The sequence below is a fragment of the Stegostoma tigrinum genome, chromosome 11 (assembly GCF_030684315.1).
Source record: "Stegostoma tigrinum isolate sSteTig4 chromosome 11, sSteTig4.hap1, whole genome shotgun sequence".
Classification (NCBI taxonomy): domain Eukaryota; kingdom Metazoa; phylum Chordata; class Chondrichthyes; order Orectolobiformes; family Stegostomatidae; genus Stegostoma; species Stegostoma tigrinum.
The window spans coordinates 30,068,868-30,087,144 of record NC_081364.1 but is presented as its reverse complement, the minus strand read 5'-3'; the positions used below and the strand labels follow the sequence as shown (position 1 = coordinate 30,087,144).

Genomic DNA, 18,277 nt, shown 5'->3' with positions numbered 1-18,277 from the left:
CATTCAAACTTATGTTGAATAATCCTATATCCTAGGTCTAGGTACTAGTAAATTATTTTAAATGTCTTGCTTGTCAAATTTAAAATACCTAGTATCAGTGTTGGAGCAGAAGCACTTAATAACAGCAGGGATAGTAGGAACTGCCGATGCTGGAAAATCTGAGATAACAAGGTGTAGAGCTAGATGAACATAGCAGGCCAAGCAGCATCAGAGGAGCAGGAAAGCTGGCATTTCGGGTCTGGACCCTTCTTCAGAAAAGGGTCCAGACTCAATATGTCAGCTTTCCTGCTCCTCTGATGCTGCTTGGCCTGCTGTGTTCATCCAGCTCTACACCTTGTTATCTCTAATAACAGAGCAGTATTTGCTTTGGCTAAATGTTTAGCATTGGTTCAGTCTTGCCTCTGTTTAATGGTTTCCTGGTCAATCTACTGAAAAATTCACAGAATTAATATCCATTTGCCTGACACAATTGTTAGGAAAGAATCAAGTCCTAAAAATCTATCTTTGCAAAAAGTGGCACTGGAGTTTAGTTTAAAAATGGACTTTATTAATATAGAACACTGGTAAACTTCCTGATGAAATCCCTCCTGGCCATAAGAATCGTCACTAACCTTTTACAGATAGTTATTAAGCAGTTGGGCTTCTGTTGGCAGAAACAGTAGATGTGGATCTGCTTCTTCAAGGATGTGGTGACTGGCACAACTCATCAAGTTGTGGAACATACTGTCACCATTCCCAGATCATGGAAGGACTTGCACCATTATTTATATGTTTGTTATGCAAAAGTGCGAAAAGAATAATCTCTTGTTCAGGAGATTTTCTTCGACCCCTTGAATTTGTTCAGAAAAAATACATTTCTATTGATACTCCGAAAAGAAAACATTTCTGTTAAGAGTCTCCAAAGGTGGAACAAATTGTTACATCTCCAAATCAATGTGAATGTCTTGCTTTTTTTTTAAACCTGGTGGTGCATAAAATCTCCAACAAGCTAGCTTTTTCTGCAGCATGATCTTTGGAGTCTCTGTATTCCTATAAATACAACAGACAAATTGTCTGTTGTTATCTCCCCACCCCCCGCCCACCCTTTTTCTTTATGCATCTGTTTGCCATCCTTTGTCAGAGTCATATGCCAACATTGGATCAATTTTCACAAAAAGGTAATAGTACCTATCTCTCTGTCCTCCACTTCTCTCAGTCCTCAGTTTCTGGATAAACAGTAATTTTCTTGAGTCAAACTTTGGGAGGTCTGAAGCTATTGTCTTCAGGCCAACCCAAAATTCATAGCCTTGTCACAGAGTTCAGTCTCCTGCTAGTTACTGTCTCAAGATAAATCAATTTTGACACATTGCCCTATTCACTCCAGTTGTGCTTCATCGTTCAAACTCTCTATGAGAAAAACATTTTCATTCAAAGTATTCTAATTTAAAATGTCAACAGTATGCTTTGCTTTAGAACTGCAGCTAGAGGGGAAATGTAGAAGAGAGGAAACATTGTTCATTCACTGAGGCAAGATTCAAAGATTGTCTGTCTTCTGTGTTTCCAAAATTTGATAAATTCCCAGAGATTAGGAGGCAGTTACTAAGGCACCACATGCTGCAGAAAAAGATAGCAGTGAGATGATGCTTCAGCAGTCCAAAAAAGTTAAAATGTGAAAATGTATTAAACAAATATTGGGGGGAAAAGAAGCTGAACATGGTTGAACACTTCATTTCATGGCCTCAGCACGTATTCTGTCTTGCTGCAGCCTCAGGTAGCCACGCAGTACAAGAACGGGTCTGTACTCTCAAATTTAGTGTTCTTGAGACAGATAGAAGTGCATTTGCCATGATGACCATACAAGTTCCAAGTCTGATCATCTTGAACAATACAGTCTTTTTACACAATGTATTGGTTGCTCACCTTCTAATCTAATATTATAGAACAATTGTGCAAAAATACTGCTTCTGTTAATCGTTGATGCAATTATTTCACAAGAAATCCACTATAAACACTGCATTTCCCCTCAAATAAGAGCTTGCCTGTATCCCTACCTGCGCACATCTGTTGCTGGTTCCTGTAGGTTCAACTATTTTGATGTTTTCCTAGTTGATTGCATAACCTTTATCCACAATGAACGTCTGTGCAAAATGTGTTCACCTAACATCTGCTTCCCGATTTAAAGGCTTTGTCACTGTGTTTGATCTCTTCTTGATCCTTACCCAATAACCATATCCGCCTCTACAATGCTCACAAGCACCTTATTTCTTTTACCTACTTTGCTTCTGTTTGCCTCAGCTGTGTTTACTGCTGTCTGTGAATTTCCTTATTTAAATTCCATCCTCTCTGGTCTTAAGACCTGGCTTAAACTCCATCTCTTTCACTTATGGTGGATGCCAAGATCAAATTGTATCTCTGAAGAGCCTTGAATGTCTTTCTACGTTAGTGGCACAACGTAAGTGCAAGTTTTTGTTTTATATTTTAAATGTAAATAAATTGGACTCATTATTTTAGCCTGAACTTTATTCTTATCTGGTTTTGTGCAGTTTCTACTAATCAGTGGACAGAATACAGTATGAACATATTTAATAAATTTGAAATTATAGTTTACCATAATGATTATGTATTACATTGCTTTTTACCATGAAAACAACAAACGTTTAGTATCTGATTGCCTCACTACCTTATGTCTGCTTTCAGGTGCCCATTTAGACAGACCATGCAGTGTCTATCACAGAGACAGCTTTTAGGAACTGGTGGGCACCACAGGTGCAAGGATGCATCATCACCCCTGCTAACAATGATTTTATTTAATTTTGATAAGTTTCCATTTACCATTGTTTTTGTTATGGTGCCCCAGCAGGGTCTATCTAACTTGTTTAAGTTTTATTTTGAGAGTAGAAAGTAGAAACTTCAGGCATTCACTTTGTAAATTTACTTTAGGTGAAGCCATTATTGGGTGTTTTCGTTACATGAAGAACATGCTGAAAAGCTTGACCTTCAAGACCATTGTGACAAAAGCACATTTATTGTAAGATTGACCAATTCTGGCCAAATTGACAAGTCTTTACAATGCTGTGGTCTTTCACTAAGATTGTACTAGACTGAAAAAGTCCTTGTCTTCCATCCAGAGTGATAGAAAGCTGCTCCTTGAACACCATGGCAGTGAGAATATTGCAACACATACTGTATTTTAAATAAATGGTTTAGACAGCCCATGTGGAGCACTACAGCAAAAATCAAACTTGCAAAGGAAACTCATCAAACATTAAGTCATTTGTCATTTCATAAAATGTGATGATACATCCCACTCCTGTGAAGTCCAGACAGAATGGAAGGCCTGTACCATGCCTCTGAAACACTCATACTCCCTCTCCACAGATGCCCAAGCATTGTCTTAACCTCAGAAGACAGATAGACAGTCAGGTGCCCAGGAGCAGGTTCATGAGGTTCTGTTATGTGCCCTCCCCTTTCTGCACGGTGGGCCCATAGATCAGGAGTATAAAGCTGAAATGCAACCAAAAATTTTAAGGCTACTCCTTTTGAATATGGGGGCCTGCAAATGAAAACATTCTAATTCAACATGAAGTACCTTTCCCTTCACGCCTGGCACCCAGTGAATCTATTTAATTTTTCATTGCATGAAACACTGTCCGCCCTAAGTCCCCAAAGGAAAGATGGAGGAACTCCTTACAGACAGCCTTCCACTAGGGTTCTCTGCTGTCAGAATTTAGGACACTATTGGTAGCAGATGAAGATAAGAAGGTGGAGAGTGTGCTGAGCAGCACGTACAGGGATTTTCTCTGTGCTTTCTTGAAAGGCACAAAGGGAATCACCTCAAGCCTGGTCAAGCTGTGGGATACAGAGGCCTAAAGGAATGTTCAATCTCCAAGACTAATGTTGACTTCGAGATAGGGATCAGTTAATCTGGAAAACTATTGCACAGTTGAGCTTTCTTAATAGCCTGTGTAATTTCAGAGCTGATTGCCATGGTCAGCAGACAATGGATAGCTTTGGCCACAATCTGCACACTGATGGATGCCATATGGGCTAGTTTTCCTAATGTCGTCCAAGCCTGTCTTCTGTCATCTAACACATCCTTGAGTTGGTTTCCCTGAATCCCAAGCTAGGTCCTTTGACAGCCACCTAAAACCTAGCTGATGGAGGGCCCAGTCCCTCGCTAGTGACTTCCTTGCAGCAGCTGCCACCCACACCAGGGAAGAGCTGCTGGAGGGGGTAGTGTCAATGAGGAGTTGGTGTGGAGGAGAAACTTAATGGTTATCCAGTAGTTATTACTAGGTTTTTAATCCTCCAACTTTTCTTGGGTAACTATTGAGTTTAAGTGAGTCAGAACCCTCTGAATTCTCCAACTTTAAGAGGGTTAACTCTGGAGGGTTCAATATGCAAGGTATTTGACCATCAGAAAATGCAATTTCCTGGACAATTCCTACAGTCAGCTGTGCCAAGGATTCTTCATGGTTCTGGCATGTGACTCCAGTCTACTCTGCTTCAATGACCCTCTGGCCATTGGAATATTTGCATCAACATAGTATACACTTATCACAATCTACAGACACAAAAGGTTCAGCGTTTGAAATTGACCAAAAGAAAAGGTAGCAAACCTGCACGGGGGTGCAAAGAAAATCATCAAGAAGCCACCAGTTGGAAGGCAGCAGAAGAGGAGAAAATCCGGGAAAGATCTTTATGCCATATACACCCGCAAAGGCACAAAACAAATAAAGATAGAAATCACTTGGAAATCTCAGCAGGTGTGGCAGAATCTGGAGAGAAAAGAGAGATCACACTTCACCCCAGTCAGCCTTCTTCCAAACTGGAATCTGTTAAGAAGAGGCGGTAGTTCTGATGATGATGATGGGGATGCAGGTAAGAAGTAAGTGGACATGCAGATACGGAGCCCAGAGAAAGAGAGATAGGCAAACAAAGGGGTTGTTGACAGGGTTAGGGGCCTTTGTCCCCTTTGGGGACATTGAGTATTTGAAAATGAGTTGGCTGTGCTGAAAGAAACCTGTGTAAGGACAGAACCTTGGTTATGGGGGTAAGTAATGAAAATGGAGGAGAGTGTACATGCTCTGAAACTGTTAAGTTCGATATTGAGTCCTAAAAACTGTAAGGTACCTAAGCAGAAAATAATGTATTGCTCCTCAGCTTGTGTTGAGCTTCACTGGAGCACTGCAGCAGGTCTAGGACAAATGTGGCATTGGAACACATTGATATATTAAAGAGGCAGGCACCTGGAAACTCAGGGACACATTTTCTACAGAACATATGAGTTCCGGAAAGTGGTCATGCAATCTATATTTTTTCTCCCAATATAGAGGAGACCACATTGTGAGCAGTGAATACATTGAATGGAGTGCAGGTAAATCACTGCTCACAATGTCCCCTCATTTCTGTTCTAAATTGACCGCCTCTCATTCTAAGGCTGTGCCCATGGGTTCTAGTCTCCGCACCTAATGGAAACAACTTCCTAGAGTCCACCTTTTCTAAGCCATGCATTATCATGTAAGTTTCCCCATAACCTTCGAAACTCTAATGAATACAATCCCAGGATCCTCAGCCGTTCATCATATGTTAGGCCTACCATTCCAGGTATCATCCGTGTGAATCTCCGCTGGACATGCTCCAGGGCTAGTACGTCCTTCCTGAAGTGTGGTGCCCAAAATTGGACACAGTATTCTAAATGGGGCCTAACGAGAGCCTTATAAAGTCTCAGAAGCACATCACTGCTTTTATATTCCAAACCTCTTGAGATAAATGACAACATCACATTCACTTTCTTAATCACAGACTCAACCTGCAAGTTAACCTTTAGAGAACCCTGGACTAGCACTCCCAGATCCCTTTGTATTTCTGCTTTGTGAATTTTCTCACCGTTTAGAAAATAGTCCATGCCTGAATTCTTTTTTCCAAAGTGCAAGACCTCGCATTTGTTCACGTTGAATTTCATCAGCCATTTCCTGAACCACTCTCCTGAACTGTCTAAATCTTTCTGCAGCCTCCCCACTTCCTCAGTACTGCCTGCCTGTCCACCTAACTTCGCATCATCGGCAAACTTCACCAGAATGCCCCCAGTCCCTTCATCCAGATCATTAATATATAAAGTGCACAGCTGCGGCCCCAACACTGAACGCTGCGGGACACCACTTGTCACCAGTTGGCTTTCCAAAAAAGAGCCTTTTATCCCAACTCTCTGCCTTCTGTCAGACAGCCAATCCTCAATCCATGCCAATAGCTCACCTCGAACACCATGGGCCCTCACCTTTACTCAGCAGCCTACGTGAGGCACCTTATCAAAGGCCTTTTGGAAGTCTAGATAGATGACATCCACTGGGTTTTCCTGGTCTAACATACTTGTTACCTCTTCAAAGAATTCTGACAGGTTTGTCAGGCACGACCTCCCCTTACTAAATCCAGGCTGACTCGTTCTAATCTGACCCTGCACTTCCAAGAATTTAGAAATCTCATCCTTAACGATGGATTCTAGAATTTTGCTAACAACGGAGGTTAGGCTAATTGGCCTATAATTTTCCATCTTTTGTCTTGATCCTTTCTTAAACAAGGGGGTTACAACAGCAATTTTCCAATCATCTGGGACTTTCCCAGACTCCAATGACTTTTGAAAGATCAGAACCAAAGCCTCCGCTTTTTCCTCAGCCACCTGCATCAGAACTCTAGGATGTAGCCCATCAGGGCCAGGAGATTTATCCATTTTTAGACTTTTTAGCTTTTCTAGCACTTTCTCTTTTGTAATGCCTACCATACTCAACTCTGCCCCCTGACTCTCCTTAATTGTTGGGATATTACTCATGTCTTCCACTGTGAAGAATGATGCAAAGTGCTTACGTTCTTCAGCTATTTCCTTATCTCCCATCACTAACCTTCCAGCATCAATTTGGAGCGGCCCAATGTCTACCTTTGCCTCTCATTTGTTTTTTATGTGATGAAAGAAACTTTTACTATCATTTCTAATATTACTGGCTAGCCTACGTTCATATTTGATCCTCTCGTTCCTTATTTCTCTCTTTGTTATCCTCTGTTTTTGTAGCCTTCCCAATCTTCTGATTTCCCAGAGCGCTTGGCCACTTTATAGGCTGTCTCTTTTTCTTTGATACATTTCCTGACTTCCTTTGTCAGCCATGGTTGTCTAATCCCACCATCCCCCCACCCACCTCCCACCGGATAATCTTTCCTTTCTTTGGAATGAACCACTGTACTGTGTCCTCAATTACACCCAGAAACTCCTGCCATTGTTGCTCTACTGTCTTCCCCGCTAGGCTCTGCTTCCAGTCGATTTTTGTCAGTTCCTCCCTCATGCCCCTGTAATTACCTTTATTTAATTGTAACACCATTACATCCAATTTTGTCTTCTCACTTTCAAACTGCACATTGAACTCTACCATATTATGATTGCTGCCTCCTAAGTGTTCCCTTATTTTAAGATCTTTTATAAAGTCTGGCTCATTACATAGCACTAAGTCCAGAGTAGCCTGCTCCCTTGTGGGCTCCACCACAAGCTGGTCCAGAAAGCCATCCTGTAAGCATTCCAAGAATTCCCTTTCTTTGGATCCACCGGCAACATTATTCACACAGTCCACCTGCATATTGAAGTCCCCCATGATGATCACGATCTTGCCTTTCTGACATGCAAAGGACGTTACCATAGGAGAGTGAAGAAATGTTAGGAGTGTTGGAAGATTGTACCATGGTATCCCGGATGGAATGGCCCTTGCAGAAGTTTGACAAAGAAGAGGAGAGGAATGTGCGTCTGATGGTGGCATTCTGCTGGAGGTGATGACTTATGACCCTCGATCCTTCCCTCTCACAACAATGACAAAGTACCCCTTGCCCTCATTTTCCATCCCAGAACTTTTTCACCCCATCATCAGCACAGATACCACCTTTTCCTAGCTGCTACTTGTTCTGAAGGAACATTTGTTCCACAAATGCTACCAGATCTGCAAAGTTTCTCCAACAATTTCTGTTTTTGTTTGCTTCAGAACTCCAGGATCCTCAGTTCTTTGTTTTATACAAAGTGGTGAAGTAGGTTCACCCTGACACCAGCATCTCCTCCAAGGCAATTAGCATGATGAACTCATTCATTATATTTTCAGCCATACTGCAAGGCAGGCTCCCCGGCTAACAAAGTGTGAAGCTGGATGAACACAGCAGGCCAAGCAGCATCTCAGGAGCACAAAAACTGACGTTTCGGGCCTGGACACTTCATCAGAGAGGGGGATGGCTCCCCAGCTGACTCGTTTCAATATGCATATCACTATCTGCTCACAAGAAGTCCATGTACCTGCTGTTGACCAGGGGCTTGGCCAAACACACCTTGTTGATGGGGTCAAAGGCAGTGACCAAGTACACCAGCTCCAGGTGACACAAGATGCTGTTCTGAAAAAACAGACACAGGCAGCAGCATTGAAACAGGATTCACACACAGAGGGAGAACTAAAAAGAGTTCTGCAGACATAGAAATCACTTGGGGACCACTGACAGAGGATCTGTAGATTCATTTGGATCAGCACTCACAAAGGATCTGGGAGATCTTTGGCTAAAGATCAGCAGAAACAGGGCATCTGTACTGAGAGAAGGTCTGCAGACATGTTAGAATCAGTACTGAGACAGGATCTGCAGAAGCAGGGTGAGCACTGACAGAGGATCTGCAGATACAGGAAGCTCGCTGACAGAATCTAGGATCTGTACTGAGAAAGAATCTCCAGACACAGGAGGATCAACACTGAGACAGGATCAGTTCTCCGACAGGACCAGCAGACGGTGCTATCAGTTCTGAGACAGGACCAGCAGACACAGAGAGATCAGCACTGAGGCAAGACCAGCAGACACGGGGAGACTAGTTCTGAGACAGGATCAGCAGACAGAGGGGGGACAGCTCTGAGGCAGGATCCGCAGACAGAGAGGGAACAGCTCTGAGGCAGGATCCGCAGACAGAGAGGGAACAGCTCTGAGGCAGGATCCGCAGACAGAGGGGGAACAGCTCTGAGGCAGGATCCGCAGACAGAGGGGGAACAGCTCTGAGGCAGGATCCGCAGACAGAGGGGGGACAGCTCTGAGGCAGGATCCGCAGACAGAGGGGGAACAGCTCTGAGGCAGGATCCGCAGACAGAGGGGGAACAGCTCTGAGGCAGGATCCGCAGACAGAGGGGGAACAGCTCTGAGGCAGGATCCGCAGACAGAGGGGGAACAGCTCTGAGGCAGGATCCGCAGACAGAGGGGGAACAGCTCTGAGGCAGGATCGGTTTACAGAGGGCGAGTACTGGCGCGGGTTTAAAATTGTGACTCAGTGTCTGTCCTGGAGCCGGTAAAATGACTCAAGTGGAACAGGACAACGGCAAAGAGAAAGAGAAGGAAAAAGAAAAGGAACAACGCGGTGTGAAGCGCCCGATAGTCCCCGCCGCCATCCCGGAATCTGTTCTCGAGGTGAGTGCGAACCGAAGCCGAAGCCAACGCTGAGCGACTTTGAGTCGAGGCGCTGACTGGCTTTGTGTCCTCACAGCCAGCTTGGGCCATCATTGGAGGCCGCGGCCTGGGCCTGGGCCTCGGCCTCACCACCAGCCCTGGGCCAAGTTGTTATCCTTATCTTCCATAGTCTGCTCACATTTCGTTCTTTTATATATTACCGCAGCACAGTTGTGTAACTGTGAGGTGTATTACAGAGGAAATGATTAAAATCAAACAAAATATGATGAATAAACGTGCACACGACAGTAATGTTCCCTGCGCACTCCTATCTGCCTTTCATAGGGACCACTCCCTCCACAATTCCCCCATCCACTCCAGACACCCCACTTAGCCCTGTACATTAGCCCTACATTACTACAGTAATGAGATTAATTATTCCTATTGAGAAATGTCATTCTTTTAAATTTTAGTATCGTATTTGAAGAATTATGACGACATTTATGGCTCCCGTTAGCTACTTTGAGAAGTTGGTGCTGCCTTGTTGAATTCCAGCTGCTGTAGAGATTATGTTAAGGTAAAGCAATTCTAGGATTGTGATTCATCAAGAAACAGCAAGTGTTTAATGTCCAAGTCAGATTGTGTCTAACTTGGAAGTTAGGGTGTTCCTGTCACAAAGCTTGACCTTAGTTGGTGATTGAGACTGTTGGCAGAAAGATTAGAATGAAGATAACACAGTATGGAGCTGGAGGAACGCAGCAGGCCAGGCAGCATCAGAGGAACAGGAACGCTAACATTTCGGTTCAGGGCCCTTCTTCAGAAATGGGGGAGGGGAAGGGAGCTCTTAAATAAATAGAGGAGGGATGGAGCTGGAAAAGGTAGGTGGGATAGTGATCAGTGAGTGCTGGTAGGGAGTGGTGGGGATTGGTCAGTGGAATGAGGAGGATGGGTGAGAGAGAAGATGGACCGGATGCGCTAGGTCAAGGAGGCGGGGATGAGAGGGAGGGTTGGTTATGGAATGAGGCCTGGGGTGTGGAAATTTTGAAACTGCTAAAGTCTATGCTGAGAGCATTGGGTTGTTGGCTGCCAAGGTGGAATATGAGGTGCTGCTCCTCTAGTTTCCAGGTGGCGACATTGTGACACCTGGAGGAGGCCTGGGATGGACATGTTGCCCAGGGATTGGGAGTGGGAGGGGCATTTGAAATGGTTCGCAACTGGAAGGTGTTGTCATTTGTTGCGAACAGAGTACAGGTTCTCTACAAAGCAATCTCTGAGCCTCTGCTTGGTCTTACCAATGTAGAGGAGGCCACATTGGGAGCAGCAGGTGCAATAGACCCTATTGGTGGATGTGCAGGTGAACCTCTGTCTGATGTTGATAAAGTATTGGGGAAGCGATAGTTAAAAGTTTTGCTGAAATAACTGTGTACCATATATTTTGAAACGTGTGTCTGTGTTTGTAACAAGCTGAAGGTTGCAGCTTTTCTTCCCACAGCTGGGGCTTCTTCCTCTATTCAATGGACATTGTTAGTTGCACTGCTTATCTGCGTATGACTCATGTGAATAGTATGGGATGTGATAACACGGGCTATAAACTATACTGCTTTTATGCTATACTCAGAGGTCTGACGAGAGTCTGCCAAGTGAGAGCTTGACTGTTACTCTGGTGTTGTCTCTGGACCTCTCGCTGACTAAGCTAAAATAAGGAAATTAATGGAACTTTTGTGGGGTCCGGAAGGGTTTTAGTCAACATTGTGGAAGGTTTTTTTGGTTCCTTGGATGGAGGTGAGGGGGGAGCTGTAGGGGCAGATGCAGCACTTCCTGCGGTTGCAGGGAAAGATGGCAGGGCTAGTGGGGAGTCTGCAGTGGATGAGGGAATCGTGGAGAGAGTGGTCCCTATGAAAGGTAGATAGGAGTGCGCAGGGAAATATATCTTTGGTTGTGGGATCAGACTGCAAGTGGTGGAAGTGGTGGAGAATGATATGTTAAATCCAGCGATTAGTGGGGTGTTATGTGAGGACAAGGAGGATTTTGTATTTGCTTTTGTTGTGGGGAGGGGACGTGAGGGAAGAAGTGCAGGAAACACGAGATGCAGTTGAGAGCATTTTCGACCACCGAAGCTGTAATTTGCGGCCCTTGAAATGAAAGGACATCTGGGATGTTCAGGAGTGGAATCCCCCATCTTGGGAGCAGACGCAGCGGAGGCGGAGAAATTGGGAACAGGGGATCGCATTCTTGCAGACAGGTGGGTGAGAGAAGATGTAGTCTAAGTAGCTGTGGGAGATGGTGGGCTTGAAATAGATATCGGTTTTGAGGCGGTCACCAGAGATTGAGACAGAGAGGCCCGTGAAAGAGAGGGGTATCAGAGATGATCTAGATGAACTTAATGTTGGGGTGGAATTAGAATGATCTTTTGACTGGTTGTGGATTACACTTAGTGATCTGTGGTTAAAGGAGTTGATAATTCATCCAGTGACAAGTGGCAGTCAAATAGACTACTTGGACTCAGTACCATTCAGAATATAGCAATGTGGGCTTAGTCATACTTCTGAGTTATGCCTTTATAGATGGTGGAAAAGCTTTGAGATCAACAAGAGAGCCATTGTTACAAAGGACTCCATTTCTGCCTTTTTCATGCCGCCATGTTAGTACTTCAACAAGTTTCTGTTTAGATCCGAGTCAATGTTGACTCCCTAACCACCTTCAAGACATGGATTAGGGATTGCTCTGTAATGGTGCTATCGAAGGTCAGGGCAGATGGTTGAATGTGACTACATGCAACAGCAGGTGGAATCACAGAACCCCGACAGTGTGGAAGCAGGCCATTTGGCCCTTCGAGTCTACACCAACCCTCCGAAGAGCGTCCACCTAAACGCAACCCCGTACCCTCTCGCTGTAACTCTGCATTTCCCACAGCTAATCTGCCTAACCTGCATATTCTGGACATTGTGGGCAATTTAGCACGACAATTCCATCAAACCTCCACATCTTTGGACCATGAGAGGAAACGAGACTATCCAGAAGAAACCCACGCAGATGCGGGGAGAATGTGCAGACTCCGCACAGATATTGAACCTGGGTCCCTGGCATTGCAATGCAGCAATGCTAACCACAGAGTCACTGTGCTACCTTCAGTCGTAGTAATTGGTGAAAAACGTTTATTTAGTTATGGTCCTAAATTATACCTCATGGTGGAAAAAGCTTTGAGATCAACAAGAGAGCCATTATTGCACAGGGCCCAACTTCTGCCTTTTTCATGTCACTATTTAAACAAGTTTCTGTTAAGATCCTAGTCAGTGTTGATCCCTTACCTTCTTCAAGACCTTCTTCATAACAGATTGTGCTGTGATGGTGCTATCAAAGGTCAGGGCAGGTGGTTGAACTTTCTGGTGATGGTTGTTGCTTGTAGATATTTTCCTAATCAACCTGTTCAGAGATATGATTGTTGCTTGTATATGTACAAGCCATGATGCTTGATTTTATCTGTTTCATTCTCAGAGTAGCCGGATATGGAAATTGTCAACAAACAGTTTTCCTACTGACTTATTTTGAAGAAAACTTGGAATCTATATCTGTTGTAGAGGATGTATAGGCAGGTGACAGAATTAGTCAAGTGTATATGTGATGAATTATGACTGAGGGATAACCCTTAAGTATCACCATCAATAAAATATGCAGGTGACCCAAATTGCTTTAAACTTGAGCTGGACAATTTAGAAGGAAGGCAACTAAGGTGTGTATGCATAATTTAATAATTTTAGGTTTTCCTTTGCACAGAGACCCCTTCACCAAGTCCTGCTTTCTCAACATTCAAATGGCCAATATTCCAGAGGAGGGGAATAAAAATGGTACCAGACATTCTAAAGCTCTCCTTGAAGCATGGCTGTATTAACATTTGGGAGGGATTCACTACCAACAAATCAAAATGGTAACAGCTTGCTCATCAAGCAGCATGCTGAGTCCAAACTCTTTAATGAATGGGTGTTAGCAGAGAACGAAAGAAGAAGAAGCAAATCTCACTACCTCGTACGCTTATGCTGCCCCATATCCCCAAAAATCTGTGGGTTAAAAACTGGCCTGTTCATACCAAAAAACTCATGACACTGACAAATCAAGAGACAACTGGCACCTTATTGAAGCCAAAAAAATAGGATTAGAGATGTGAAATTAAATTGATGCAAGTTAAAAATATTGGAGAAACATTTACCCAGGGCTTAATAATGTTTGTAATCGCGATCAATAAGGACAGGACATCAGATGACTGAATTTGACTTTTTTAAAAATTATTTATTTTTCTTTTGTACTTTCTAAAAATTGGATCCAAATGAAACATTTTAATATTTTCTTTTGAAGCCAATCCAAAGTAACTTCATTGTGGTTATTCATCCTGGTTCATACACTCTAAGGATTGGACGAGCTGCAGATACACTTCCCGTTGGTGTACCTCATATCATTGCCCGAAGACATAAACAACAAGGACAGCCACACTATGAGGATCCGTGGCTACATAGGGATGGTCTCAATGTAAGTTTGATTTCCTTCGTTTTGTTTTAAAGGTATCTCTGCTAAACCTTTTAACGTATTGACATTCATATTGGAGATAATCGTGGTGAGAAATCATTGGCCTAATTTTGTCAGCTGCAAAATAATGGCACTCAGTGCTAATCTTGAAGAAAATTACCATTAATGATTTAGCAATATATCCAGTGGATTTTCCCCTTTCCCAGCTTAAAACAGGGAACATGGATTGTCTGGTGTGACATTATCAAGCAGGGTAAATAATCAGCCATATTTAAATACTCCCACAAATAGTAAACTCAGCAGTAAAATGCATGAATTACACTTTCAACTAAATTTCTCGGTGACTGCAACCCATGACTGGGCATACGTTTGAGATTAGATTAGACACAACAGTCACAAACTTTTAAAAAGATGTATACTTAAAACTTTAATAGCATAAAAGAACAATTCCTAACAGTGTAAATATTTATTCCTGACTGAACTGTGGTGAAACTTCTGCAGTGCACTATTTGGGAAGGTGTTGAATCACTGACTGCAACTTCTCAATTTCTGTGTCCAACTGCTTTCCAAGTTGTTGTCAGTTTCAGAGGAACGCTGACCATAAAGTTACACTGTAAAATCTAGGCTCTAATATCCGACCAGCCTGAGAAGATAAATTTCATCATTTTCATTGGAGCCATGTGTCTTTATCCAATAACTAAATTGTTAATGCAATGCTGATCTAAAGTTGGAAATTAATATATTAATGAAATTTTGTTTTTAAAGAAACCAGAAAGTAATGAGCAAAGACAGAATGGCCTTAAAATGGTGGATCAAGCTATATGGTCCAAAAAGATGTCAAATGGTGCGAGGCGAATACCAGCTCCTCCAGATCAGGTACAATACTCTAGTTTTCAGGGGTAAGATTTTACTACAGCATTGATCTTACAGTTGGGGAATTGTGGGTATATTTCTTTCCAAAATAATCATGGTGAATACCTGTATTCCTTATTAACATATTACTTTGGAAATTACAATAAAGTATAATCGATTGTTTCAGATCACATTGCTAAACCCTTCATAGTTTGACAATTTCCAGAGCATTTACACTAAATTTTATTGCACAGAAAATTTTAAAATGCAAACTGCTTTAAAAAAGGCAGCACACAGCAGGGTCTATGTTTCCCCAAAATGAATATGACATATATATGAATTTGAGAACTTTGAGTAATGGATGACACATTATAGCATGTTATGTACTTTGCAGGTGAGGGCATATAACAAGCAGATGAGACCAGCTGTCTTGGACACCAATTCGGGGGTCAAATGGACAAATACGTCTCATCAACCTGAGTTTCTTGTAGGAGAAGAGGTAAAACATTTTGTTTTAAACCTTTGTATAAACTTCATTAATGAAACTTTGTGAACTTCTGACTGTGGTTACTAAGCTGTATATTTACAACCTAACTTTAAGAAGTAATCTGTTAGTTGTGAAATGTGATGTCTGAAAGATATGGAAGGTCCCAATAAATTATGACTTGTACAAGTTTCAGTCTTAGCTCAATGGTAGCAATCTTGTCTCTGTGTCAGAAGGTTAAGTGTTGAAATCCCATTCAAATATTTGAGGACATAATTTGAACTGTGTCTTCAGTAGAGTATTAAGGGTGCACTGTTGTATCGATTAAGCTAATAAATCAAAACTCTTAAGATAATTATAAAAGATTGGTTGGCATTATTTGAAGATACACAAGGTCAGTTCTGTTTTTGTTTTATTTCATGGTATGCTGCCAGATTAGCATTTATTTCCCACCCTAATTTGTCCTTGAGCTTTGATGGCAAGCTGCATTTTTTTTTAATCACTGCAGTCCATTTGCTGTAGTTACACCAACAGGAAGGGCATTCAAGGATATTGATCCAATGATACTGAAAAAAAGTGATATATTTTCAAGTTAGAATGATGTGTGGGTTAAAGGGGATCTTGTAGAATGTGATGTTGCTGTGCATCTGCTGTCCTTGTCCACCAGGGTGGTAGTGGCAACAGATTTGGAAGTTGCTGTTGAAACAACTTTGGTGAGGTTACTGCAGTGTAGTTGTTGATGTAATTGTGCATCAGTAGTGACAGGAGGGAGCATTGAAGGTGGTGGATAGGCTGCCAGTTATGTGGACTGCTTTGCCCAATATCTTGTCAGATTTCTTGTTGTTGGATTCTCTCAGGCCAGAGGAGAGTATTCCATCACACTCCTGACTTGTGCCTTATAGTTGATGGACACGCATTGGAGAGACTGAAGACGAGTTAGTCATTTAAGAATTCCCAGCTTCTGACCTGTTATTGCAGCCACAATATTTGTGTGACTGGTCCAGTACAGTTTCTGGTTTACAGTAGCCCACAGGAAGTTGATAGCTGGGGATTCAACAATAGTGATGTCAATGAACATCAAGAAGTGATGGTTAGATTCCCTCACTTCCAAGTGTTTCAAGCCTGGTTGTTTTTCAGGTCTTGCTGCATATGCACAAAGACTGCTGTTGTTTAAGTAGTTGTGAATGATACTGAATATTGTGCGATCATCAATGAACACGCCATTATTATGTAGAGAGAAAGTTATTGAAGCATCTGAGGATAGGTAGACCCCCGACACTGCAACTTTGGACCAAAATAGAAGCTGTATACAATCCAGTAGTATTGTTACTTTCAGGAATAAAAACAGAAGTTGCTGGAAAAGCTCAGCGGGTCTGGCAGCATCTGTGAAGAAAAAATCAGAGTCAACATTTAGGATTCTGTGACCTTTCCTCAGAACAGGAAGGGTCACAGGACCCAAAATGTTAACTGATTCTTTTTCTCCACAAATTCTGCCAGACCTGTGGAGCTTTTCCAGCTACTTCTGTTTTTGTTCCTGATTTACAACATCCATAGTTCCTTCAGTTTTTATTATTATCACCTTATTCTCTTCCAACAGGCACTGTATGTAAATCCATCAGACTGCTACAACATACATTGGCCAATTCGCAGAGGCCAGTTTAACCTTCATGAAGGACCTGGAGGCTCCCTCACTGCAGTACTAGCTGATCTGGAAACTATATGGACATATGCTATTCAGAAGTTTCTAGAAATTCCCCGTAAAGATTTAAAGGTTAACAACTGAGCTTTCTTATTGAAAACAGTAAAACTCTTAAGCACTTTACCATTTATTTTATTATAAATTATTGAAATTGTTGACCATTTTGCCATTAATTATGTGTTGGAAGTATTTTATTAATTTATTGAAACCAGGAAACCACGTAGATTACATGCTATTGCTTTTGTTTAATAACTTTTTGTAATTTACTTATAAAATTAATTCTTGATGAACCTTTATCAAAAATTATCAATTTTCATGAGAAGTTAAATGAAAACTGTTAGAATTCTTTATTTTGCAGTTTATACTTTATTTTGTTCCCTATGTATTTGTTACTGATGCACAGTGTCATTTTCAACAATTAAATTTTAACCAATTTAACGGTAGCAATATACTGTGACACCAATATAATTTCTATGAGTAAAGTTAATGCTATCTATGGAAATTTAATTTGTATTAACAGTATCTAATTTGGTGTAGAATTGGTCTGTGCTAGCAGCATGCTGTATGCTCTTAGCAGATCAGCAACCGATTTTGCACCATATCAGTTTTTATTCTCATTGACTTGAAAAATATTGCCAAAATTTAAAATTTCTAAACATGTTAAAGCAATAGTGGGTACTAGGAAATTATTCAGCTGAAGAGTTAAAATTATTGTTCTGTAACTATCAATTGAAAGCAAATTAGGCGTGGTGAAAAATTATTTACCTATTTTTCTCCCAATCCATTGTATGCTTCCATTACAGACAAGTTTCACTGCTTTGAATGTTAATTCCCCTTCTTGCTCTTTTTAAAATGCATTCCACTTAATTAAACCTTAAAACCTGCTACATTCTGATTTCTGGTGTTCATTTAGGAGGTGTTAGCATGTACTGAAAACCTGGACATACTGAAAATTGGTTTAAGGCCCGTTGCTCAACAGATCAGGATCTATCAATTAAATGATTATTACTATATAAATAAATGTGCATTCAAAGCACTGAAGGTTAATTTGCTGCAGTTTTTAATAAAATTGTGAAATGCTGTAACATCTAACACATATCCACATTTGGAACATGAAGTTGTGAAGAAGCATCAGAGAAAATTGCAGCACTTCTTTAATACTGTGCTAAAGTGAGTCTCTATTATGCGTTCAGGCTCATGGAACATAATAGGGAGCAAAATATTGCTCAAACTTTTAAAATGTATTTTACTAATGATCGGTAGAACCTGGCAGGAGTGTTCAGAGTACTTTGAAACAATGTTGTAGC

At 41.7% G+C, this 18,277-nt stretch overlaps 1 protein-coding gene across 3 annotated transcripts in view; it reads left to right on the top strand.

The window, feature by feature from the left end:
* The first annotated feature begins 8,749 nt into the window (after positions 1–8,749).
* The window catches only part of actr8 (actin related protein 8), a 34,443-nt gene continuing 24,915 nt past the window's right edge, over positions 8,750–18,277 (top strand). The window contains exons 1-5 of one of the 3 annotated variants that reach the window (XM_059649880.1): positions 8,750–9,438; positions 13,768–13,938; positions 14,701–14,811; positions 15,182–15,286; positions 16,869–17,042. In XM_059649880.1, the coding sequence (XP_059505863.1) occupies positions 9,325–9,438; positions 13,768–13,938; positions 14,701–14,811; positions 15,182–15,286; positions 16,869–17,042 (675 nt within the window). In that variant the 5' untranslated portion in view covers positions 8,750–9,324. The remainder of the gene's footprint in view (positions 9,439–13,767; positions 13,939–14,700; positions 14,812–15,181; positions 15,287–16,868; positions 17,043–18,277) is intronic. The other 2 variants (XM_048548206.2, XM_048548205.2) reach the window with 2 other exon arrangements.